Here is a 27590-nt window from a genome sequence, read left to right as displayed (position 1 = left end):
CTACAGAGCTCTCACCCATAAAATGACAGTCAATACTGTTATGTTAAATTACAGGACTATGATTTAACAAGGTACTTCATGTGTTTATAGATGGTTGTACAGCATTTTCTAGACCCTGTAGTGGGTTCCTTAGGTGTTTTCTGCCCCAACCAGTTGTCACTTCATCTGGCACTAATGCTGAACATGAAAACATTAGAAAATTGAAATTTTTGTAGTTACACATATAGAAGTCATATTTCTTCTTTTTAGTACTCCTACAGGAACACAGTAGTTTGTATGACACTAAATGTTGTCTTGTGTGATGCTGTTTCTCAGTGGTATGGAAGGTTCTGACCATTTTCATTCTCCGTTATGCACTCAAATATGGCTTTCCCTATATGTGAATGTAATTATTATTTCCTCTGTCAACAACTCTGCTGTTAGCACTGCCATTGTCAATAGAAAAAATTACATTTCTGCTGTGTGTTTAAAACAAAAAGGTATGCTATGTGATTTAGCTATAGATACCTGAGAAATACAGGTAAAAGGTTTGCTTGCCTAAATAAGTTCCCAAATGTGGCACACTCTTTGGTGAATTAAGATCTTCAACTGTGTATTTTTATACACCACTTATGTTCTGTATCGTAATTAATTGACAGTTTGATGTTAATAGCATATAGGTAGAAATAGGTTATTTCTTTTGACTCCTTCTTAAGGTCAGTCATTTATCTGTACAGTAGTTTTAAATGTTTATGTGGTAAAAATCTGAATATTTCTCAATGCAGTCTGTTAATGTTTCTAAGAGCTAACCAAGTACGCAGTCAGAGATTATAGGGTCTTGTGGTTTTCATGACAAAACTAAACCACCAAAATCCCTATCTAATTGAAGGAAGCATAATAAACTCTTCCAGTTCTGTTCTTCCACTCTGAATAATGTCCTGGTATCTAAGTTATTAACAGGTTGCAGAGAGAACTTGTGCTGTTAACCATTCTTAATTAAAAAATACACTACAAGGTTTCCTTCATCTGTTCTTTGAATCTTTTTTTTTTCCCACAGCTGCATCATCTCCAGCTTAAAAAAGGGAAGTCTATTCCTGTAATTAATGTCTACTTTGTTTTTAAGTTCTCTTTCATTTTTTATGTATTCTGTATAATTACTGTCTAGGGTTCTTTTTCTCTAGTTTCCATCAAAGTCTGAATTTGACCCTTACACTAGATTAAAGTTGTTCTAGGTGCTGCTTCTGGTGGCTGCTGACCATTGATATTCATCCTCTGTGATACAAGTATTTGGCAATTACCCATATTATTCTAAAACTCTTGTTTTCCTCATCCCTTCCTGGGCTCCATCTAACTGTGTTTTCCCTCATCCTCCTGTAACATCTGATAGTATGAGCATTTCTCCATGTCACTAAGAATTCCCAGGAGTTAAGCTTCGTCCTGTTGTCTCTGTCTCTCTCCTGCAGGCCTATCTCATTTTGTCTTAACTTGATACCATCTCATCTCTTCAGTATATCTTGAGATATTTCCAGTGTCACTCTGAGCATGCCCTGTCTCAGTTTGTTCTTAAGCATCAGTTGTGGCAAACTTGTTGGAGTAAAGCTATAGGAATGTAATCCTGTGTGATGTACAGTGATGTTTTTTAGCATTGTATATACGTATATACTTATGATTCAAAACCTGATCTCTGTGTTAACTTGAACAGGGTTTGTTCCTTTAGTTGGAGGATGATTCTGAGTGAAAAAAACTTTATGGAAATATGAATTTATTTTATTGATTTTAAGAGTTTGAGAGATCCTGTTTTCTCAGAAGTGATGAAAAAGTGAAGTGTAAGCATGAGATATTTGTTTTAAAAGCTTATCAAGCTGTAATAAAACATGCCAAGTCTGTATATCTCCCAGATGGTCAGTAATGTGTCTGAAGAGAGCAGTTTTAGTACTTTAGGGGAGCTACCGGATATGCTGTTAAATAAAAATGGGCAATATCCATCAAGTCTTATACAATGAAGCCATCCCAGATGTATCTACTTCTCAATAATTTATTCCTTTCTGTGGCATTGCAATAGAGAAGAAACAATTATAACTAAGCTCTGGTTATAGCTGTGTAATTTTTTTGTAGATGTATTGTGTTACTGAAATCACTGTAAGTAGATAAAATGTAGCATATCGTTATGCTCACATAGATAATAATTCAAAATTTCAAGTCATGATAGTATTTTCTTAAAAATGCTTTATTTTGCTGAGGTTTAGATGCTTAGTTACATTATATGCAGCTGAGAGTTTGACTTTTGCTGGAAATACTAATTTGATATTCTGTAAAATCAAAATGTGCAAACTTGTTAATGTTCTTTGACTATTGCTACATTAGAGAAGTTTTTATAAAATATCTAAAAAATTAATGAGTCTATTTGTAATATTATATTTTACATAAAATTTAGTTCAGACAAAATGTGGTCATTTTTAATCATGTTTTAATCGGCAACTAAGGTTGCTGATGTTTTAGTATAATATAATCCTATGAAACCCTAGAGGATTTTCTACTCCAATTCCTGCTCAATCAAGTTGCTCTGGATGTTGTCAAGTCAAGTTTTGGATATCTCCAACAGTGGAGACATGTTTAAACAATTTCATGTGCTTCAGTTTGTGCCTGTTGCTTCTTGTCCTGTCACTGAGCACAAGCGATAAGAGTCTGGTTCCATCTTCTTTCATCATCCGTCATCAGTAAATTTGCAGATGACGCCAAGTTGGGAGCAGGTGTTGATCTGTTAGAAGGTGGAAGGGCTCTGCAGAGGGACCTTGACCAGCTGGACAGATGGGCAGAGTCCAACAGGATGGCATTCAACAAGTCCAAGTGCCAGGTGCTGCACTTTGGCCACAACAACCCCATGCAGAGCTACAGGCTGGGGTCAGAGTTGCTGGAGAGCAGCCAGGCAGAAAGGGACCTGGGGATACTGATTGACAGCTGAACATGAGCCAGCAGTGTGCCCAGGTGGCCAAGAAGGCCAATGGCATCCTGGCCTGTATCGGGAATAGTGTGGCCAGGAGGAGCAGGGAGGTCATTGTGCCCCTGGACACAGCACTGGTTAGGCCACACCTTGAGTACTGTGTCGAGTTCTGGGCCCCTCAGTTTAAGAAGGACATTGAGATACTTGAACATGTCCAGAGAAGGGCAACGAGGCTGGGGAGAGGCCTCGAACACAAGCCCTATGAGGAGAGGCTGAGGGAGCTGGGACTGTTTAGCCTGGAGAAGAGGAGGCTCAGGGGTGACCTCATTGCTGTCTACAACTACCTGAAGGGAGGTTGTAGCCAGGAGGGGGTTGGTCTCTTCTCCCAGGCAACCAGCACCAGAACAAGAGGACACAGTCTCAAGCTGCGCCAGGGGAGATTTAGGCTGGAGGTGAGGAGAAAGTTCTTCATGGAGAGAGCTGTTAGACATTGGAATGTGCTGCCCAGGGAGTTGGTGGAGTCACCATCCCTGGAGGTGTTCAAGAGGGGATTGGAGGTGGCACTTGGTGACATGGTTTAGATAGTAATGAGGTCTTGGGTGACAGGTTGGACTTGATGATCCTTGAGGTCTTTTCCAACCTTATTGATTCTGTGTGATTCTGTGATTCCTTCACTCCTTGCCCCTCTTCCAAACTGGATGTTTTTACACTTCTATTCAAGAAGATTTTACACTTCTAATTCAAGATATTCCTAAGACTTCCTTTCTCCAGGCTATGTGGTCTCCTCTGTCTCAGCCTCTCTTTATGTGACACATACTCCAAGCCCTTAATCATCATTATGGCCTGTTGATGGACTCACTACGCCCATGGCTCTGCCTTAACTGCGCAGCCCAGAACTTGACCCAGCACACCAGAACTGAAGTAGATTATCTCTTTGTCTGCTTGTGGCACTAAGGCAGCTCAGGCTGCTTGTTGGGCTTCTTTGCAACAAAGGCATGTTGTTGGCCATGCTCAACTTCCTATCCCACAGGACTCCCAGGTGTTCTATCTGCAAAGCTGATTTCCTGTCAGGAGGCCTCCAGCCAGCTAGGATTATTCTTCATTTGGACAAATATAAAAAGTTTCTGAAGGTTTGCAGCATCATCATTGGACTAATGTGTGATTTTTGTCTCATTCTCGTTTCTGAGATCGTATTTTTTAGTGATGAGTTTCATGTTCCTTTTTCTGAAGGGACATAAGATTCAAAGCCATGTTACTGTGCGTCTGCTGTGCCTCAACATGCGTTCTGAGGCATTGTTAAATCTCATGCAGTTGACCTTAGCCCATCAACTCAGCTTGTCCAGATCCCTTTGCAGAGCCTTTCCTACCCTAAAGCAGATCAACTCTCTTGTCCAATTTAGTGTCATCTACAAACTGAGAATACATTCAATATTCCCTCAACTAGATCATTGATAAAGACAACTGGCTTCAGTACTGAGCTCTGGGAAACACCACTGTTGGCTGGTCTCCAACAGGATTTAACTCCGTTCACCTCTGCTTTTTGGGCTCAGTCATCCAAATAGTTCTGAACCTAATAAATCATTCACCCGTCCAAACTCCAAGCAGACAGTTTCTTTAGGAGGATGCTGTGGGAAATCATAATATATTGAATAATAAAATTGAATCATAATGGGAGTTTGACTTCAGTTGCTTTTGCTGATCTAATTGGAGGTATCCCTGCTCACTGCAGGGAACTGGACAAGATGACCTTTGAAGGTACCTTCCAAGCCAGTGCAAACTGTGAACATGTGATACCCCCGCAGACTCATTAATGTTAATCTGAGGTCTCCTTTAGAGCTGAAAGACTGCAATCCCTTAACTTCATTTTATTATGCTGTTACAGTTCTTCAGTGTGGGTCAAAACCTTCTGTGCTTTTGTCTGACTTTTACCTCTTTGTACAAGACAAACCCCAAATTTTTATTTGTTTTGGTCAGCTCTTCTGTTTTGTCCTGCTTTGTAGGGAAGGGCAACATACTGTGAAGCTACTGTATGCCTTCCCAAAGTTGAGTGATTTCACTATAGTTGTTTACAGCACAGAAATGCAAGAGGACAGCTGCAATGTTTCAGCCTTTTTATACTGAAAATACTAAATTATGACCGTAGCAAAGCAGGTTTGGCTCAAGTTATATTTCTTTATGCTTAAAGATGATTTTTACAAGAATGAGAATTTGACTCAGTTCAAGATTCCTAGTCTAAAGTCATTGTTTTGTCACCAGTTTCCTATACTGACTTGTAAAGTCACTTGAGGCGCATTGAACAGTTGTACATACTGGGCATCCATTTGGTCAGGAGAACAAATAGCTCCTGAAAAGAGTTGAGCAGGCCTTACAGGGAAGTGGTTAGAAAAATTTATTAATGCTAATGAGATGCCATGGCACTTTATTTAGGATGATGTCAGGATATAAATAGAAATTTCTAGTATCTTTAAATCTAGTGAGACTGTAATATTGTTTTAACTACAGGTACCGAGAGGCTATTCACAAGTGGGATGAAGCACTTCAGTTAACTCCAGAGGATGCTACACTTTATGAGATGAAATCACAGGTAAAGCATGACAATTCTTTATCAGTTTAGAAATTAAAGAAAACATTATGCCTGTAAATAGATCCTGTGCAATGTAGTGTAGTTGTTGTGCACATGAACTCCAGCACAATGTAGGTGTTTCAGTTTTCCTAACACAACAGGGTGTCTTTTAACAGGAATTTGAACAGGGCTGTTATTCCAGTCAGTCATAATGAACATCTTTGTTAGGAGATATTTAAAAATTGAATGGGGAGGAGCAAAGAGAGCCTTACTATGATGAATTGTCAAATACAACCATTAAAAATCTCCTTGTTCTCCAAAGCGTTGGCTTGATACTGTCAACATTAGGCAGAGATGCTATACGCAAAAGATATGCTGCAGTCTGTTTTCATATTAACTGTTACATAGGTCAGTTAGTCTTGTAAACCAGCATTAAACAGAGTATACTTCTGATACCAATTCACTGGAGCCTTTATTTCAAAGCTGTTTTTTGAGGAAAATGCTTATAGCCATGAACACCTCTGTAAAGCTGAGAGATCAGCATGTCATTTCAGCGTGTCTTTGTGTGGCTTAAATGGCTAAAGTGCCAGGCTATGTTTTCTTGTTTGTATTGGGAAGCTTTTGTATGCAAATGTGCAAAAAATGATCTTCTCCAAAAATTATTTTATTTTGAATTGAGGGTTAGAACAATAAACGTATGGCTTCTTTCAACTGTCTGGACAGATAAGAACGGGAGAAAAATACTTCTAGGATGACAGCTACTCAAAATATGGCTGAAAAATATTTTTAAAGTTAGGAGAAAAAATGAAGAGACCCCACATGATACTACGGTAAAAGTCTTACATAATTTTTAGGAAGCTTGATATATTGTTTAGTTTTAAAAATCTTTCTTTTTGCTGTAATTCTGTTCTTGTATTAAAAAACCAGTCCCACCTTCCCCCCCAAAAAAGAAGAAGCAAAGCTGGCTATTTTCCAAGGTTTGTTGACCTTTTTTCCTGGATGCTATCACATTTCCTTCTCTCAGTTCGGTCTGTGAAGAAAGGTGATTTTTGCTAAAGAATTTAATTTATTAATCTACGCTCATTTCAATACAGTGATGACAAAGCATTCTTTCATTTTATAGACAAGAAGATTTAGATTTTCACCAGTTTTGCATTTGTTTGAGAAACACTTTATGACTTTAAAGGTTTTCTGTTCCTGATTTGTTTTGGGAGAGGTGTATCATTGCATTGCTTTGTCGTCATACCATATGTATAGAAGAGATCCAGATAGGTTCCTTCCTTTCCCTTATGTGTTAAGGATTTGGATGAAGTGCTGGTCAGCTAATTTGAATGGTGCTCATAATAATTGCTTTTACTTTAAATCACTGCATTTTCCTAATGCAGTTCTCTCATTCTGTGTCCTACATGATGCTGAAAAGTGGATATATTCTCTCTCCCTTTTCTCACTCACCTAGATTTGTAGTCTTTTTTCTCCTAACGTCTGAAACAGGAGTCGTACTATCTTTTTAGAAAAAAATAATTTAAAAAACTCTTCATGCTTGTTGTTCATACCTTCTGGAAATTCTGCAGTGGGACTTTCTCTTAACTTGAGCACACACAGAATCAGATCTCTGTTATTTCAATAGCAGATTGATGTTCATGGATCTCCTATATGATTTAGGTGCTTTGACTCCTGCATACTTAGAGTTCTATGGTAAAAAAAAAAAAATCTTAAACATGTAAACCTTCATTGAATATTTACTTGTATTAGGATGTCTTTACATCAGTGCTAACTTAAATGAAAGATCCGTGTAGCCTGGTGTCCTGACAACTTCCAGTAGTGGATGGCTAGGAAAAATCATACAAGTGTGTAGGTGTACTTTCCCCATGATATTTTTCCCAGCCTCCAGCAAGCTTTGGCCCTGGGACTTTGGTGTTTAAAAGTTCTGAAAAGATTTTGCTTCAACAAATTTGCCTCATTGCATTCTACTCTCTGCAAAATTTTAGCATCTGCAGAGCTATGTGCCAAGGAGTTCCAATTCTTAATTATGCACTATTGGAAGAGACAAAATACTGTAATTCTGCTTTATTTACATCTTTCCAGATTGCTTAAAAGATTAAGTTACCTTGCTGTTAATTTGTACATGTCATTTTTAACTCCACTGGTAAAGAAATTCTGTCAAGATGTGAAAATGGCACCCACCTTATACACACACACATTTTTTTTTTTTACTATAATTTAAAGATTTAACTATTTTGAATAAAACAGCCCACCTGGTATGATTTTTTCTTAGTCAGACAAATGGTTCATGTGCTTTTCTGGCTCCTAAACTCGAGTCATTTTTTATATCTGTAAGTGTATGAGAAAATGGAGATGGTTGTACTGCTTTGTAAGAAATTTTTTTTTCATAATTGTATGATTAGTTTTATGAGTGTTGTAGTGTTATTACTGTTACTGGAAAATAGTGAGGTTACTTAACTGTGAAGCTTGAGTGCTAATGAAGTTTGCAAAGAAAATGTATCTGAGAAATTAATTCAAGAGCAACAGGAAGTGAATAGACTCTTAGTGTGTCAGCTCTCAACAGAGTGTTCATAGGCAAACTCACACATGCTTGTCTTTATCTTGGGTGATTCTGGGAAAATAGCCCTTTTCTGTCACAGCTGGCTTTGGATTAAAGGCTTATTTTACTGGCAAGATTGTCTCTTTTGTGCTGGGGAAAGCTTTCATAATTTTGATAAGTGAAAGCTTAAGATCTTACTCTCAAATTATAAGGGTGTATTTGTGCATTTTTCTGAATGCATGGCCAGCTAAAGACTAAGCTGTTGGTACAGTGTTGAGGAACAGGGATTAAACTGAGTTTTTCTGTGATTCATGGTTCCTCTGTGAAGGTCATGCTGCTTGTGTGATCAATGAATGGAACTAAATTAGTTTCTGTGAAAATTAGGCATCTGTTTAAAAAAGAAATCTCATGTCTGAATACTCTATTTTATTATGCTGTGACCTTTTAGGAATAGTGCATGATCGCTCCTAGTTTTACTAGTAATCTGAATGTTTTGCAGGAAGTTACTAGCAGAGGGTGACAATTATCTCTGCTGTCAAAGTACCCACCCAAAACCCACACTGAAATTGGTGTGAACTTGAATCAAAAGAGATGGCACAGTTACTGATGAAGTAGTGTGAATGTATGCAGATCTGGATTGATGCTGATGGTGGCTTACAGTTTAGAGTCAGTTGTACTACAGTAGTCTGGAAAGGATTAAAAGAGAGCTCAGAACTTGTTACATTAAGTACAGTAGAGTTCCCAACAAGAAACATTGCCAACACAGAGGAGATTGCTTTACTCTTTTTGAAAAGAATTCAACCAAATCAAATATGCTTATTTTTGAAGTAGCCCTTGGGCTTGTGTTCTATTTATTCTATTTTCTACAGAATAATTATTTCCAATACGTGTAAACAAACCTATAAAGAAAATAAATAACTGTGTCAGATAAAAATGAGCAAAGATGAGATCAGCAGCAAGTAGTGTGTTCAGATTGGCTGTAAAGACTGCTGCTGGCTGTCAGGTTAATTTTTCAGTTACACATCTGTGCTGAGTTACACCCATCCTGGATGGGGCTGAAAGAACCCAGCCCCCAGGTGGACAAAAGAAACTTGGCCCCTCCCCTGCTGGGAAAAGGGGGATCCCCTGACTCAAAAGTGGTCTATTCCACTCCCCCTTCCTGTCCAGCAAGCCTATAAAAAAGGCAGACATCCCGCTGCTCACTCTTTCCTGCCTCGTCCGCTCGAAAAAGATCACTGCTGCTGCCACTGCCCCCTGCACTTGACCACGTGGCTGGGGCCTCCTTTCTCCCAACTGAATCCACTGACATCCAGCGGAACACAAGGCCATCAGGCTTGGTTTTGTGTATTTTCCCACTTACCCTCATCCCTCACCTCTGTGAACCCCCCCTGTTACTGATATACATATATATATACATATATATATATAAAGATTTTTTTCCGTTTTTGTAAAAAAAAAAAAATTACTTCTCCTACTTCCAAAACCGATTTCAGACTATTTCTTTCACGAATTTACTTCCCCTCTCCCCTACTGTTTTTTCCCCCCTTTTTTTCTCTCTCTCCACCTTGCTGGGAGAAAGGGAGAGGGGCAGGGGGGAGGAATGTCAATCTATTATCATTCGAGCTCCTGAACTCCAGTCAGAGCTCAAACCACCACAACATCTCAATAAAATAATGCTTTTCTGATCAGCTCAACTATTTCGAGCATATAGAGTCGTAGAATCATAGAATCACTACAGCTGAAAAAGAACCTTTAAGATCATTGAGTCCAACTATAACCCAACTACCATGACCACTAAACCATGTCCTGAAGTGACTCATCTACATGCCACTTGAACACCTCCAAGGATGGTAGCTCCACCACCCTTCTGGGCAGCCTGTTCCAATGCCTCACCACTCTCTCAGTAAAGAAGTTTTTCCTAATGTCCAATCTAAACCTCCCCTGGAGACAATTTAAACCGATTTAATGTTATCCTATTGTTAGTTACTTGGGAGAAGAAACCAACACCAGCCTCACTACAACCCCCTTTTGGGTACTTGTAGAGAGCAATAAGATCTCCTCTTATCTGCCTCTTCTCCAGAATAAACAACCCCAGCTCCCTCAGCTGCTCCTCATATGACATGCCCTCCAAACCCCTCACCAGCCTTGCTCCAGGACTTCAGTGTCTTTCCTGTACTGTGGCACCCAGAATTGAATGTGGCACTCAAACTGTGGCTCACCAGGGCCAAGTACAGGAGCATGATCACTTCCCTACTCCTGCTGGACACGCTGGTTTTGATACAGGCCACGATGCCATTGACCTTGGTGGCCATCTGGACACACAGCTGGCACATATTCAGCTGGCTGTCTACCAGCACCCCCAGATCCCTTTCCACCAGGTTGCTTTCCGGCCACTCTTCCCCAAGCCTGTAGTGTTGCTTGGGGTTGTTGTGACCAATGTGCAAGACCTAGCACTTGGTCTCGTTAAACCTTGTTCTGCTGACCTCAGTCCATCAATGTAACCTGTCCCTGCAGTGCCTTCCTACCCTTGAGCAGATCAACATTCCCACTCAATTTAGTGTTGTCTGCAAACATGCTGGTGGTGCCCTCGATCCCCTCATGCAAGTCATTAATAAAGATATTAAACAGAACTGGTCCCAGTCTGTGTTGAAAGGAAAGAAGAGCTGTAGGCATCTTTGTAAGACCCAGAAAGATGGACCATTACGCTGATGCCATTTTGAAGCGAGTAACATTTATTCAAAGAGGTAAATAAAAATAAACAAATAATAAAGATTCTTAAAGTGAGAAGATCAAGTTGTATGTGATCAAAAGTGGGAGCAAAACTTTGAACAAGGCATTTATTGAGTGTCTAACATTTTAAAGCCAGATAAACTTTCATCTACTATGGTGTGATATGTAGGGATCAAGGAAACCAACAATAAATAGAACATGAGACAAAGAAAACAGTTGTGCAAAGTAAGTTTATTCTCAGAGGAGGCATAAATGCAGACTAAATTCATGTGAAGGAAGAGAATATTAAAAATGGTGCTGTGATGGTAAGGACAGTGCTACACATGATTTGGGAAGAAGGCAAAGAGTTCAGTTCTAGGTATGTTTAGACTAGCAGATGTTTGAGAAGATCTGAAGTGCAGTGAAAGCAATATTTCAGGATAGTTGCATCCTTGAAAATACACCTTGTCATGCAGAAGTCAAGATTATTATGTTATAATATATTATATTGAAAATATTTTTCAATTGTGTATAAATACACAATTGAAATGCTCAGGATGAGAAGTTTATGTTTCGGAGAAGTCTTAGCAGTGTAATTTACATAATATGCTACCCAGCTTCCCCCTTTTGGACTCACTCTGAGGGGCACATGTGCAAAGGGTGGTAATAACCTTATAGGTACTTTGCATATTAGTGAAATGGAGACCACACTAGACTCTGTGTTACCAGGGGATGATGAATTTGCACATGAACTTGGTGCTTCATCTGGCTATGTATTAAGCATGTGACATACACATTTTATGACAAAGGGGATTACAACACCTGTGGTTCCTCTCTGGCTTTGTCATGGCCATGTGGCCTGTACAAGGGCTGAGCACCTCTTCTTAAATGTGCACCTAAGAAAACTTTGTGCTGGTGGCTGGCATGGCTTCCCAGATGTAAAATAACTGCTTGCTGGTTCAGTTTTCAAGTAGCAGTGGAATTTGGTATGCAGAGGTATTTTATTAAAATGATACTAATACTATAAGTAGTGTAACCCAAGATAAGACTGTAGCAATTTGTCTGTTCATTTCAGTGATGTCATCACTTGAAAACAAAAGTGTCGGAAAACAGTGTGCATTAATAGCTTTTTTTTCTGTCTTATGTGACTGACAAGCATAGCTGACTCATTTTATAACAACTCAAACTGACCAGCAATGGAAAAATTGCACATACGTTCAAGTTTGTATTTGTTTGAATGTACCTTGAGAAACTGATGCTATAGATACTAGGAACACAGTATTGACCACCATAATCTGGAGGAGTATTTTGAAAGCAGCTTTTTAATTTAGTAGACACAACAGTCATGAATAGATTAAAATGGAATAATTGTCTTTTATTAATGAGGTCACAATTCAGTAAGCAAAGTAGTAAAATTAATTCAAAAAATTTCATACAAAAGATTTCCTAAATTCTTATGCAGGTGTTTTTGAATCGTGTTGCAGTAGAAAGTACTGGTAGGAAAGACTGAATACTCAGGATGCAGAAAAATATTCAGGTGACTATACTTGGAATTGTTTTCTCTTATAAGAATAAACACATGAAGAGATTATGTAAAAGCTGTTAGACACAGAACAACTTAATTTTGGTAGGATGGCCACCTGTGTACTAGTAACAGTTTGATTCCATTTACAGATCTGCTGTAGAGAAGAGAAATGAAGCACAAAATTGCAGTTTTTTGAAAGCTTTGGCAAATTGCACAGCATTCATTACAAACTTTGCTTAGAAAGCATAGTCATTGAGAATTGTTGGGAAGAGTGAAAATGACATGACACAGTAGTTGTGGGTTATTTTAAAAAGATTTTTAGGTACTTTTAAATGCCAGCATACAGCCTACTGAATGGAATTAAAGAGAAGCCATAAAACTAGTCTTTAGAATAAAGTTTAGGAGTATGCATCCAAAGGGCTTGTTTTATGATTTTTTTTTTTAAGCTGTGCTTCCTGTATTTCTTGAGAGCGAGATGACTTTCTGTAGTAAAGCAAATACTCTGTTAATTAAATACTCAATATTATTGCATTTGAATCCTCCCCTACTCCATGCTCATATTTATTTCATATATCATAGAACAGTAATAAATGCTTTTTGCACTTCAGCAAGAGTCCTAATATGTTCTAATATTATTCGTCATGCTTGTGGGTGAGTTGGGATGAAAGTGGCTGCCCACACATGAGTCTTACTCTTGTGGTTGACATTCTCATCAGACTTTAGGAACGTAGTTGTCATTTGTTTCTTGTACTGGTGTCTGTCACCATAGTATGTGGGTGTCTGAAGTCATGATCTCAGGGTGATGCAGATCTTCAGGTAATATGCCAATCTCATGGTGGTCTTGGAAAAACAAGGCAAGCTTTGAGCCACATTGTGTATCATTAACTATGATTTGTAGGCTTAGTTATGAAGATTCAGTTCAAGGAGTAAAATGATACGGTAACACTGATACTAACTTGTACTACTGAGTAAAAGAGATTTCCATATGCAGAAACCACTTTTTGTCTGTTTGTTTATTTGAGGTTTTGCTGGTTTGTTTTGTTTGTTTGTTTCTTGGTTTGGGTGTTTATTTTTTGTTTGTTTGTTTTTCTTTTAAGTGTAAATGATATCATGCCTAAGTTAGGCTTTGCTATTGCAGAATGCTTACTCTCCAAATACAACAGTCACTGGTAAGGGCACTTTCCACGTGGGATGTCATGGATTGTTTCTATTTATCATGTGTACTGCAAGTGTATTTGATAGATCCCAGTCTTCTATTAAAAAAGAAAAAATACAACCCAGGACTTTTTCAACACTACTTGCTTATATACTGTGATTCATTCTCAATGCACTTGTGTTTCAGTGTATTCTGCTGTGCATTTACAGGGTGTGGGGTTTGTGGGGAGGAAGGGAGAAGGAGAGACACCTTCAGAAGCAATTACTATACTTCTAATAGAGTTGCTTAAATAGTTCAGATGAGTCATTCCCTAGCATGCTTGTTTCTCTCTGTGGGCTATGGAATGAGACTGGGTGACTATCTGGGATTAGACAACTAACTTTTAAACTAGGAAAAGCTACATAAGATGAACCTGTCCTTGGTTATCGAAACAGTGGTGGTGGCTGGGTAATCACAGAAAACTTAAACCTGCTTTCGGTTTTGCTTATTCATATCCCTCTTGTTTTTGTTTTCCTATCATAGGTCCTGATGTCTCTGCATGAAATGTTCCCAGCAGTGCATGCAGCAGAAATGGCTGTCCAGAGAAACCCACGTTCCTGGGATGCCTGGCAGACTTTGGGACGTGCCCAGCTTGGATTAGGAGAGATAGCGCTGGTAGGAAAATGAACAACATTAATATGCTAGCCTTGTAAACCACATCCTCTGAATTGTGTGTAAGAGAATGAAAGTACAGAGAAAACTAAGGCAGTTGAATATCCTTACGCAACCTGAAAGTAGGTGAGGAAAAAGGTTGTTGTCATTTGTTTTCAGTATTCCTTCTGCTTTGTTGTTTTTCACAAATGGTTCCTGTGTGAGTTTTGTTGCTGGACTTGTGGCAGACCTGTCCAGCTCAAAGCCATTTGTGTTATATACTTTATCTTTGTGGTAGCAATAGGATAATTACGTTGACATAACTGCATATACTACATTCTGGTTACTATACTGCTACAGCACAGCTCACTCTAGTTGAAAGATGAAAGTACAGTGAAGTCTCAGTTGATAGTGAGGAGCAGTATTAAAAAAACAAAACAATGGGAATTACATAAGATAAAAGCTGTGTGTTACAGATGTGTAGTGTGCTATTATATGCTGCTGCAGTATCATAATATGAAAATACAAATCCATGCATATCTGTATCACAAAACTAGTGACATTGCATGGCTTTTGTGGTGTAGAAGGTAAGAGTAGATGGTCTGTCTTGCTTGGGTCTACAATCTGTAAGGCTTTTTTCACTTCTAAGTATCTGAAATTGTCATTGTAAATTATGTCTGAGATTTTAAAACTCATTAGTCTTAGAGAATTCCAATTTTTATTTCCCACAAGGATCCAAGGTCACTGATACAGCTTATTCTGTAAAAAATGCTAGTTGCTGTATTGTGAATTATAGGTATTGGTATGTCCTAGTTATACCTCCAGGTCTGCTCTCACCACATCCTATAAGCTTCGTCTATATTTGCAAGTCACATCACACCAATAAGAGTGGGTATCTTGTTAGTGCTGGAGACCTGGTGTTCACGTTATCTTCATGTGGTTTTACTTCAGAGTAGCAATTCATGTGCTTTCTTGGAGTGCATTGTCAAGCTTAATCAGAAAGGAATCTAATTTATGTAGTCTGGGACTATTCCATGATGCAAATCAAAGCATTTTAAGTGTAAACAATCAGAGATTTACATCAAACACGTTATTCATCTGAAACAAAACACTGCAATAGGTGCTCCTGTAATTGTTACATTGACCTTTCTGTCTGTGAAGAGAAAGGATGGAGGAGTTATCACCAGGGCCAGGTAAGCTCATGCTGGAGTTTTGCTTTTCTGACTTTAAGGCATATGTTGACCTGCCTTCTGATGAATATGTTTTTAGGTGCAGAGAAGAACTTGGCGATTTATTCTGAAATGCAGATAGTGTGCACTATGTATTTTTTAACTAAGAAATTTTTAAGGAATCTTAAAAGGTCAAGACTGGAGGAGTCTTAGAAGCTCAAATTATTTCATAACTATTTAACTCAAAAAGGCTTATTGATGAGATGATCTAAGTCATAGAATCATAGAATGGTTTGGGTTGGAAGGGACCTCCAGCAGCCATCTAGTCCAACCTCTCTGCGTTAAGCAGGGACATTTCCCACTATATCAGGTTGCTCAGAGCCTTGTCAAGCATGAAGTTGAATGGGCCCCTGGGACAGGGCCTCATCTACCTCCCTGGGCAACCTGTTCCACTGTTCCACTATCCTCACGATAAAGAAGTTGTTCCTAACATCGAATCTAAGTCTACTCTTCTCTAATTTCAAACCATTGTCCCTCTTCCTATCACTACAGGCTTTTGTAAACAGTCTCTCTCCATCCTTCTTGTAGGCCCCCTTCAGGTACTGGAAGGCTGCTATTAGGTCTCCCCAGAGCCTTCTCTTCTCCAGGCTGAACAACCCCAGCTCCCTCAGCCTGTCCTCACAGGACTGGTGTTCCAGACCCCGATCATCTTTGTGGCCCTCCTCTAGCCCCACTCCATCAGGTCTATGTCCTTCATGTATTGAGGACTCTAGAGCTGGGGGGAGTACTTCAGCTGAGGTCTTACCAGAGCATGGTAAAGTAGCAGAATCACTTCTCTGGATCTGCTGGCCATGCATCTTTTGATGCAGCCCAGGATGTGATTTGCCTTCTGGGCTGCAAGTGCACATTGTTGGCTCATATCCAGCTTCTCATCAACCAGAACTCCCAAGCCCTTTTCCGCTGGGCTGCTTTCTATCACTTCTTTCCCCATCCTGTATCGATAATGAGGATTGTTCTGGCCTAGATGCAGGACCCTCTACTTGGTCTTGTTGAAGCTCAGGAGGTTCACCTGGACCCACCTCTCCAGCTTGGCCAGGTCCCTCTGGATGACATCCTGTCTCTCTAGCATATCAACAGCACCACCTACCTTGGTGTCATCTGCAAACTTGCTGATGGTGTGTTCAATCTCATTATCCATATCTTTGATAAAAATATTAGCACAGGTCCCACTATAGACCCCTGAGGGACATCACTTTTCACCAATGTCAGTCTGAACTCCAAGCCATTGACCACTTTCCCCTGGATGTGACCATCCAGCCAATTCCTTATTCACTGAACAATCCACCCATCAACTCCTTATCTCTCCAACTTGGCCAGTGGGATGTTGTGGAAGACCACAACAAAGGCCTTGCATCTGCAGAAGGCCAGATATATGACATCCAAAGGTCATCCCGTGTCCACTGATGTAGTCACTCCATCATGGAAGGCCACTCGTTTCCTTAGGCAGGATTTGCCCTTACTGGGGCCACATTGACTGTCTTGGATCACCTCCCTGGCCTCCATATGCCTTTTCAGAGCTCCTAGGACAACTCACTCCATGATCTTCCCAGGCACAGAAGTGAGGCTGACAGGTCAGTATTTGCCTCTGTGAAAATGGGCACATTATTTCCCTTCTTCCAATCTCCAGGGACATGTTTTCTTTAACCTTCCTTTTTTCATTGATATACCTGTAGAAGTCCTTCTTGTTATTCTTCGCATCACTTGCCAAGTTCAGCTCCAACCATGCCCTGCCCTTCCTGACCTCATCCCTACACAATTGGGCAGCATCTCTATACTTTTCCCAGGATACCTATCTGTGCTTCCACTGCCTGTGCAGCTCCTTCTTGCCTTTCAGCTTGACCAACAGGTCTCTTCCCTTTCTTGCTAGATTTCTTACACCTAGCAATCGAGAGCTCTTATGTTCTGTGGAACATGTCCTTAAGGATTTGCCAGCTCCGTTCTGTTCCCTTGTCTTTGAGAACCATTTCCCAGGGTTTCCGATTGACTAACTCCCTGAAAGTTTGCTTTTCTGAAATTCAGGGTCCCTTCTATATTCCTTGACTGATTTGTGTTCCCCTAGTACTGTGAATTCCACCAGCAAATGATCACTGCAGGCCAGGCTGCCTCCAGTCTTGACGAGCTTGATGAACTCGCCTGCACTGGTGACCAACAGATCCAGTAGGGGTGTCTGTTTCTTGTCTCAAGAAGTTATCATCAAGGTGCTCCAGGAGCAGGAATAACAATAATAATAAAGTAAAACATAATGGAAGTGACACAAAATGTGAATGGTTCACCGGACACTGCCAACACTTGACACTTGCTGTGTGCCAAAAGCCTTCTCCTTATATAGTGTGATATCAAATATCCAACTGTCTGGCTCAGATAGCTATCCTGGGTGTGTCCCCCCTCCTAAATTCTTGTGAAGAAAATTTACTTTATCCTAGTGGAACTCAGGACCTTTCATTACCATGATTTTCTAATTTTTCACTGCATTATGTTTGTTACAAATAAAAGTTAATATGACATAAATGTCATAAAGGGCTTTTTCTGTAAGATTTAGGAACTACTGCCCTTCTCAAGTGTAGTTTCAGTTTCTTTGTTTCATTTCTTCCCCACTGATATCTGTCTTCACTACCCACATCCTGTCAAATGATCTGTTCAAAATATTTTTATGAGTTTGTAATGAATTATGCACTTTTTCTTTGGAAAAAGACAATTTACTGTATCTTAATTCCAAGTTTCTCATGTCTAAAATACAGCTTCCGAACAAATCTAATTTATATTATGAGCTGCAGAGTATATCAATTTCTTATGAAAAAAAAAAAGTTTAATTTTGGTTTTGTCAAACTTGAGACAGAGTGAGATAAATTAGTTTCTATTTATTTAGCTTTTATAAAAGCTCTTTGTTCTTTTTACTACATAGGGTAATTCCATGGTAATTAAATGCAGGCAAACTTTATTTCTGTAAAAGTAGAAATTCCTTAAATTTTACAAATCAGTTTGGAAAAGCACACTGGAGTAAACCTTGCAACGTAAACATAGAAACTATAGACATGTAGTTGGGGCATGCACAATTTCTCTCATTTAATTGTAAATGTTTATGTTTACTAATGACATTTACTGTGTTGGTGATGATAAGCAGTGACAATTTCATCAGTTTGAAAAACAGCATTTAAAATCCCTAACAAACCAACTGAAAGTGACTGAGTCTCCCACCTGGGAGAAATTCCTAAGACATCTAGACATGGTCATGGAGCCAGCTCCAGATGGCCCTGTTTGAGCAAGGAGTAGGCTCAGATGCACTCAAAAGGTCCCAAAAAAACCTCAACTATTCTGTGAATTCCCTCATTGTGGGTTGGGGTCCCTGTGTGAAATCTGGAGTATTGGGGATTACAAAGTTAACTGGGCAGGTGTGTAAATATGAATGGATCGTGCATGCTTTTTGTTTGATGCCTTGAAGGATGTAGTTCACGTTACTGTTAGTAAGTAAGTAGTGGTACAGCAGTCTTCAACTGTGATACTACATTTTGTAGAAGGAATGAGATCTTGACAAGATGATCATCAGATCAGCCCTTTCGTTTCTCTAGAAAGAAACGCTTTTAGGCCTCTTACATAATAATGATGGGAGTTATGTACTAGCAAAGACAGGAGTTACTGCATTTTACTGGAATTCAACTAATTGGCATCACTTATTCTGAGAGGATTTTTCAGAATGTTAATGTGCAGACACGTAAATATTTTGGTAATCGAAAGGGAACTGTTGGAAGGCTTTTCATTGAAAAGCAGTCAGCTCTTGCTTCTGCAGTTTCCATCTCATGATAGTTTAATTTTATTTTATTTTTTGACCACTGTTGGAATTCATAAATATATTCTGATAACCCACCTAATGATGTTTTTTAATGCATGAAAATATCTTCTACTCAGAGGTGATTTTTATTTTCAGCCAGGAAAATAAAGGGCCAGCAAGTCTCCGATAGTTTAAATGCCCTTTCTACTTAATTTCTGCCAAGTGTACTCAGTTCTTGCAAGCATTTCCTGAGATAGAGAGAGAGAGAGAGAGGACTGGCATCCCCTGTAAGCTACTCTTGCCAGATGCTCAGAACTTTTAAGGTTTTAGCCATCATGAAGTCCATCTTCTTAACATTCTTGTAACGTAGTGTTAGCTAAAGCAGATGTGGAGCATGTGATGAACTGGGAAAAAGTTGTGCTACCATTATTTTTAAAATAATTCGTAATAATTTTAGCAGTATGATTTGGTAATAGGTAAAAGTTTTCCACCCTCCTGGATTTTCATGATTCACAAGTTAAGAGCATTCATATCACTTCAGGCCTTATTTTCTTGAGCTAAATATGTTAATTTCTAGGATGGGAGAGATTTTTTCTTGTTTCCTCAGTATCCTGGATTATGTCCATGCATCTAGAGTATAGTGTAGAGATCTGTGTATTAGAGGCAGCATGAAGCTGTGACTTCTGAAGAGCATGCAGGGGTACTCACTGAGGGATAAGGGCAGACAGGCAGTAAACATTGTGAGGAGGAAATGAGATGGTGTAGTGCTCAGGTGGGCACTGTGCTCAAAAGAGGGCACAGAATCACTTCCCTTCACCTTCTGGCCATGCTTCTTTTGGTGCAGCCCAGGATTTGGTAGGCTGCCTGGGCTGTGAGTGCACATTGTCAGCCCATGTCTGGCTTTTCATCCACCACTACTCCCAAGTATTATGTTGGATTCTGCTAGAAGTAATCCATATTTGAGGATCATTAAACATAAGAAAAGTTTACTTGTACACATGTATCTTCACTGGTGGACATCCTTTGAAATAAGTCAGATGGTGTCTGTTAGATGTGACTTAAAGGCCTAATACAAACCTTAGGGGCAGATGTGAACTGCATTATCTCTTAAAATGCTCCTTTACCTGTTTTTTAGGGGTCACTATTATAGTAAAAGTTACCACGTTGATGTGTTATAAAAGCATATTATAAACAGCGTAGTCTGATCAAGGTTGTCCTTCGCATTTAATGTTTCTGCAAACCAGCAGAAAAGATTCTACTCATGGGACAAATGAGAGATTGTTTGCTGCAGAATATCCTACAGTGAGATGTAGAATATTTTACAATAGTAGAAGAATTTGTATTTTTAATTCAGCAAATGAGAATGTCTTGCAGTACATTTTATAGTAGTCTTCGTTACAGAAGCAAAAGCAGATATGTGACAATATATAGATTTAAAATTTCATAGGTCTGACATGAAGGGTCTCTTAAGACTACAGGTTTAAAGGTTCTTATCGAGCCTCCCCCTGCTGTAATCAAGTGCTATCTGCTCTCGGGGACCTTCTCTTTCCAAGTTGTTGCCTCCTAATTTGCATAAAATAGTTTGTATTTTGCCCTAAGACTGCATATTCCCATTGTAAATGTATATTCCAACCATACAACGATCCTATTCAACAAGTTTTGGCATATTTCATATTAATAAAGGGTTACTAATATTTTTATTAATACCCGTTTGCCATATTGTTTATTATTGTTGTGAGGGTAAATAATTAATAATTCCCCCCTCAACCACAACAGCTTCTTCACTCTGGGAGATACTAACTTTGTGCTGTGCTGGTTTCTGCTTGACCTTGGCTGCATTGTTTTGGCTAAGTTCTAACATCTCTCAGCTCTTTCATTTGTCCCTTTGCGTCCAGTGGGGTAAGAAGGGGTGCAGGGAGTGTTACAATGTACAGAAGCCTTCCTTTGAGGTGGGAAAAAAGTGATAAGGATTTGGATTGTATTTGGAAGGAGTTCTAGCAACGCATTAATATAAAGACTTTAAAGACATGAATGAACATCAAATGCCATATTCTGTTGTAATTTATAACGACCTAAAGTATGCAAATTAATCTGAAAAATCACAACTTTTCATCTTCATTGAAGTAAACTGCTAATTCATCTTTCTGCTGGCACAGAATAATACACAAACTCCATATGACATGAACTCAGCGGAGAAAAGATACAAATCAGATTTAAGAAATGCTGATTACACTAGCAGTATAAATGCTGTTGCAATAGGCAGCCTTTCAGGTCCAGGATAAAAAAAAAAATCAAAATATTTTACTATTGGTCCACAGCCAGCTCTGAAGTGTAGAAGCATGCTGAACTCTAAACAGAAGGCAGAGTGAAGTTTAATTCTTGCAAAACAGTGTAGTTTTAGTCAACTTTGTGAGTTTTTGATTTCCAGAGATAAATGAGCTAAAAGGAAATAATAAATGCTCTTCTATTTTTGTTAATTACTAGATATAAACAAGGGTCACCTGATTTTAAGCTTTCCATGAAATTAAAGCCCGTCTCTATATGTTCATGCACAATAAGCAATATTCAACATAATAATGAAAAACAAAGTAACATTTGATAAGCTTAGAAGCTGCCTTTGTGTGGTATTTTTATAAATAAATGTAACAGCAACAACAATAACTATTATGTTGTTGTTATTATTATTATCATTATCATTGTTATAATTATTTATTACCATCATTATTATTGTTATTGTTATGATCACACGATCACAGGATATTAGGGGTTGGAAGGGACCTCCGAAGATCTTATAAGATCATATAATCTAGCACAGGTCACACAGGAACACATCCAGATGGGTCTTGAAAGTCTCCAGAGAAGGAAACTCCACAACCTCTCTGGACAGCCTGTTCCAGTGCTCTGTGACCCTCACAGTGAAAAAGTTCCCATTTACGTTGAGGTGGAACCTCCTGTGCTGTAGTTTATATCCATTAGCCCTAGTCCTACCACGGGGTGCAACTGAGAAGAGCCTGTCCCCTCCCTCTTGACACCCAGCTCTCAGATATTTATAAACATTTATTAAATTCCCCTCTCAGTCTTCTCTTCTCCAGACTAAACAGCCCCAAGTCTCTCAGACTCATAGGACACATGCTCCAGTCCCTTCATCATCCTGGTAGCTCTCCACTGGACTCCCTCCAGCAGATCCCTGTCGCTCTTGAACTGGGGAGCCCAAAACTAAATGCAATATTCCAGGTGACGTCTCACCAGGGCAGAATAGAGGGGGAAGAGCCTCCCTTGATCTGCTGGACACACTCCTCTTAATGGATCCCAGGATCCCATTGGCCTTCTTGGCCACAAGGGCTCATTGCTGTCCCAAAGGGCAGTGAATTATTTACTCACAGCTAATTTTACCCACACGGGGATGCTGCTGCTGCTGGGTTAGAGTTTACTGCATGGTCCCAGGCTGATCTGGCTTCAGCAGACAGTGGGCAGTTAACAATGCTCTTGGCGACAGGCGCTTGCTTGGTTTCTGGGTGAACTGAGGCACGGCACGATTCTAGTAGCAAGAGGAAGCAGGCTAGGTGGATCTGGCTTCTAGGCTCGTTACTTCTCCGGCTTGCATGTGTATGGCTTGTGGCTTTATCCCAGGTTCTGGATGAGCTAATGTATAGCTGCCCAATGGAAAGGCGTTCTGCCAGGCTATAACCATGAAAGGCAGAAGCAAGGACCTTGTTTCTGGGGGAACAGTGGTCAGCTCACATGCTCTCACCCCAGATAAACATCTTGTTTACCAGACAGGCAGGAATCCTGTCCCCTTTCTTCTTTTTCCTGCATTGCCCTGTTTTTCTGCAGGAAGGAGGGGAGAGAAAGGTACATTTTCTAGACATCTTAAGGCCTGCCTGGGTTTGTACTGGGCCATGTCATGGCCCTACCATGACGGAAGCCAAAAGAGCGAAAGATTGTTTACCAAACTAATTCTTATGCTAGATACCTGTCCAATGGGATTGTTTAGAACTTTTGTTTTTACATCCAGTGATGATTTATTTACATTTTACTACTTTCTGTTCAAGATCTCCAGAAAATTTTAAAGCCTAAAACTACCACAGCTGTTTGCAGTTATCACTGTTACTGAACTTAACAGCTGAGGGAGGATTGTTCCATCGAAGACAGACTGGAGTAGAATTGCTTGTGTCTTTGCTTGAATGTTGAACATTTTTGTTGTTGTTGTTATTGTTTGTAATTTCTGTAATGAAGGATTTAGCCTTTGAAGTGTCCAATCCTTGGGTGTCCCTGTTCTCTTTATAGGCAATCCGAAGTTTCCAGGTGTCCTTGCACATCTTTCCAATGAACCCTGAAGTATGGAAAGAAGACCTTTCCTGGGCAAGAAAACTACATGAACAGCAGAAGGCAACAAAGGCTGAGGCAGTGCAACCACTGTCAAAAGAAAAAGAGCTTGTAGAAGATTCACTCCCAGAATATGATTTTGAAAGTGATGAAATTGTGGCAGTCTGTGCTGCCATCGCAGAGAAGGAGAAAGCTCTGTCAGCAGCTAAAACGGCAGTGATCGTGTCTGCTTCAGGCACAGTACAGACTGTTACTGAGAAGGAGAATTGTCCTACAGCTCCTGATGAAACCCTTTTCATCAGAGCTCGATAGGGCACCCGTTTGGGTTGTTAACGCCTTTTTAAAAACTACTGTTATTTATTGTATGGGGCTTGCTTTGGTTTGGAGTTTTTCTTTAAAGCAGTGGGAGAGCCTGCAAAAGCTAAAGAATTTAAGTTATTTTCTTTTGGCAATTGAAAAAGCAGTGACCTAAATTGTTCCATCCATATTTTTGGAGAAGAAAGCCGAGAGTTGCTTCTAAAAATCTTACAAACAAATGTAATGTTAAAATGCTTAACTGTAGTCTAACAGCAGCCTTCATCTTCATATATTTCATAATTTTACAAGTTAATGTCTACATTTTCCCAGTAATTAACAAGCTTTTATTTAAACTGTTTTAAAAAAGGGGATTTAAAAAATATATATTTCAGTGTCTATTCATTAGCATTAAATTTCTTGTATATTTTAATGTGATCTCTGTTATCAGAAGTATTTATTTTCATTAAGATTACTTTTTCTAATGGTAAGTTTCCTATGAAGCAGAGATGGATTATTACTTTGCTCATGTGTGTGGTAGATACAGCATTTGTTTTGTAGTCAAGTTATTTATAAAGGAAATCATGTTGCTGAAGAAGCATAGTGATTTTTGCAATAGAAGTTGTATCACAGAAAAATTATTTCTCACATCATTTTTTCATCTGAATAATTTTGAGAGAACACTTGCAGTCTTTGAAAAAAATTAATTACCCCTTTTTGAAAGCTCAATTGTTATGTTGTGGTTTACTAAGTTTTAATTAATTTCTGCAAGATTCTTCCTGAATATATTTTTGTATATATACAGATTTTGATATCTGTGCAGGAGCACACACACAATATTTACACTTTTTAATGTCTCTTGAGTATTCAAAACAATAATTATGACAGTGACTAAAAAATGATAAGAAACATAATCACTATCACCATGCCACATGCTTATTTACTCATTCAGTTCAGAAATAGATCTAAAATGCTTACTAAATAGGCATTTCATTAAGAATTGGTTTGGTAGACTGTTTAAACTGTTTCAGTTGAATAATTTCTTAATCTTGTTTTTCCTAACAACTTAAATAATACAGTCTATTCAGCCATAAGGAAGAGTCAGCATGGGAAGGATTTGGACAGATTTACTCAAGATGAGACATTCTTTGGCTAGGAAGGGGAACGTCTGAGAAGCTGTAAAGTATGTTTTCATTTTGCAGGAGCTTTGCTATAATCCAACATGATATCTTTCTTTGCATTTCATACTTACACTACTGTTCCATATTTAGTCATACAGGAAGGACTGCCTCCCTCCTTTCAGAGGTATATATTATCACAGACTCTGTTCCCGCTTAAATGATTCACAAAATTTTTACTGTCTTCAGCGCTGCTGGCCCAAACCTGTGGAGAGGTATGCATCTACAGCACCAGACAGAATGGCCATGCAGAGTTCAAGGGTTGGTTGTTTCCATCCCTTGTACTAAATGTGTTCTGATTAGATTAGCTTATCAATTCTAGATATTGTCCGGACAGTAGTGTTTTGTAAAGCACTGTAGAGCAGGTAAGTTCTCGTAACACTGCTCTTCTGAAACCGGAAAGAAGTTCAAAACCTGATGATTTAAACATTGCTTTTTATGCAGCATGCTGTGTTCTGCATGTATGGAAATGGATTTTTTTTCAAGTAAAATACTTAGTGATGCTTGTTTGTTCTTTTGGTTATAACAAGAATAAGGGTTACCACTGACCTTTTTAAAATGTTACTTATCTAATCAGTTGACTTCTGTCTCTAGTGAATATGTTAATGTATTACAGTAAGAAGAAAAAAGACATCTTGGCAAAAAGAGTGCTCAGTACTTTTAAACTTCTCAGGGGTATCCCAATGAGAGGAACTCAAAGGAGAAAGCTTTTCATACGAAAACTAGGGTATCTGTGAAGCACAGTCCCCCTTTGTCATCAGGAATTTGTTTTTATTGTTCTTCATTGTCACTAGTGGCAGTGGCTGCAGTAGCTTCTTTGTGTTTGCCTTCCATGAGGCAACATGTAGTAGAACACTGAAGTGTTTCAGTGTCATTAAAGGGGAAACCTCAACAGTAGATTAGGTGGATTAATTTTCCTTAAGTCTGCAATTAAACATTTAAATATTTTTTTCCCTTCTGAACCTCTTTATAGCTGGTGCAAAGAAATACACAGCCTCAGAGTACCATTCATATGCTTTGTGTTAGGTAAGTATCTTAGAAAGCTGAATCAGCCTCCCAGGATGCCTAATTATTTCCACTGACTACAAATGAAGCAGAAGGTTAACTGACTGGCAATTAACATCAAATGCTGATACAGGGCAGATGAATTTCACTCTTACAGATGGAGATAAATATCTCTGAAAAACTTAAAAATATTATTCTAACGATACTAGAGGGTAAAATATTATGAATCAGATAACAATGACTCTAATTTGATAATACCCTAATTGATCATAAAATCATAGAATGGCTTAGGTTAGAAGGGACCTCAGAGATCGTCTGCTCCAACCCCTTGCCATAGGCAGGACACCTCTCACCTAGACTTGGTTGCTCAAGGCCTCATTCAGTCTAGTCTTAAATACCTCCAGGGAGGGGGCATCCACAACCACTCTGGGCAACCTACTGCAGAGTCTCACCACCCTCGTTCTGAAAAACTACTTCCGAAGATCCAGTCTAAACCTGCTCTCCTCAGCTTAAAACCTGATTTGCCCTTGTCCTGTCACTAGACATACTTGAAAAAAGTATCACAGTATCATAGTGTATCAGAGCCTGGAAGGGACCTCAGGAGATCATCAAGTCAAAGCAGGATCACTTAGGGTAGTCTGCACAGGAATGCATCCAGGTGGGTTTTGAAAGCCTCTAGAGAAGGAGACTCCACAACCTCCCTGGGCAGCCTGTTCCAGTGCTCTGTCATCCTCACTGTAAAGAAGTTTCTCCTCATATTGAGGTGAAATCTTCTGTGTTCAAGTTTGAACCCATTGTTCCTTGTCTTATCACTGTGAACCATCAAAAAGAGCCTGGCCCCCTCCACTTGACACCCACCCCTCAGATATTTGTACAGGAAATCTCTAGATTTCCTGTAGGCTCCCTTCAGGTACTGGAAGGCAGCTGTAAGGTCCCACCAGAGTCCTCTCTTCTCCAGGCTGAACAACCCCAGCTCCCTCAGCCTGTCCTTATACCAGAGATGCCTCTAACCCTTCAGTCATCCTTGTGACCCTCTGGACTTGCTCCAACATTCTATGTTCTTCTTATGATTGGTTTTAGATTGCATTTTAAAAATAGTTATGGAAGGGAAAAAAACAAATGTATCAGTTTCCTCTAGTTTTCTAGTTTCTGAAAGTTGTCGAATATCTGTTGGTGTGGAGGATCAAAATTAGAGAGGTAGTGTTGGAAAGTTATTTGGCCATACAAGGTAAGTGCCCCCAGACTTAAAAACCAAGAAGAAGGAGTTCAGAACTAGTATTGAGGGCAAGTGCTCTCTGCAATTATTTTGAGGACATACAATATCTATAAAACTATACAATATCTGTAAAACTATACAATAGCTATGAAACTATAGCTATAAGCTATAAACATAGTTTGGACTGGGGCACAGGAAAACAGAAGCATGTGGGCTTGGTTTATTTGCAGGTTACAGACAGTGTGTATTTATTGCAGGTCAGTATCATGTGAACATCATGTTCTTGATTTGAGTCCTTATCCTGTATCTCCCGAGAGAGGGCTAATTTAGAAGCAGGAGCAGCTTATGAGCATGGATCTTGACAGATCTGGATCTTGACAGATGTGCTGGGCTGGTATTGAGTGTTGATTTTCTAAGAGGTACAACTCTAAGATATCTGAGGGTAAATTATAAAGGGGAAAGATTAAAGGTGGTGGAATGGGTTTACTATTTGGGTTCAGAAGGCCGATGATTTAGACCTCAGTTGATTTG

The 27590-nt window shown here is 39.2% G+C and overlaps 1 protein-coding gene across 1 annotated transcript in view; it reads left to right on the top strand.

Moving 5' to 3' along the window:
- The window catches only part of TTC33 (tetratricopeptide repeat domain 33), a 39321-nt gene extending 15294 nt beyond the window's left edge, over positions 1-24027 (top strand). The window contains exons 3-5 of the mRNA XM_054397960.1: positions 5423-5504; positions 13938-14069; positions 23328-24027. Of these exons, the coding sequence (XP_054253935.1) occupies positions 5423-5504; positions 13938-14069; positions 23328-23678 (565 nt within the window). The 3' untranslated portion in view covers positions 23679-24027. The remainder of the gene's footprint in view (positions 1-5422; positions 5505-13937; positions 14070-23327) is intronic.
- Positions 24028-27590: the final 3563 nt, after the last annotated feature.

The sequence above is a fragment of the Indicator indicator genome, chromosome Z, assembly GCF_027791375.1.
Source record: "Indicator indicator isolate 239-I01 chromosome Z, UM_Iind_1.1, whole genome shotgun sequence".
Lineage (NCBI taxonomy): Eukaryota > Metazoa > Chordata > Aves > Piciformes > Indicatoridae > Indicator > Indicator indicator.
Note: the sequence above shows the minus strand (reverse complement) of the source record. Positions and strands in the feature narration are given on the sequence as shown.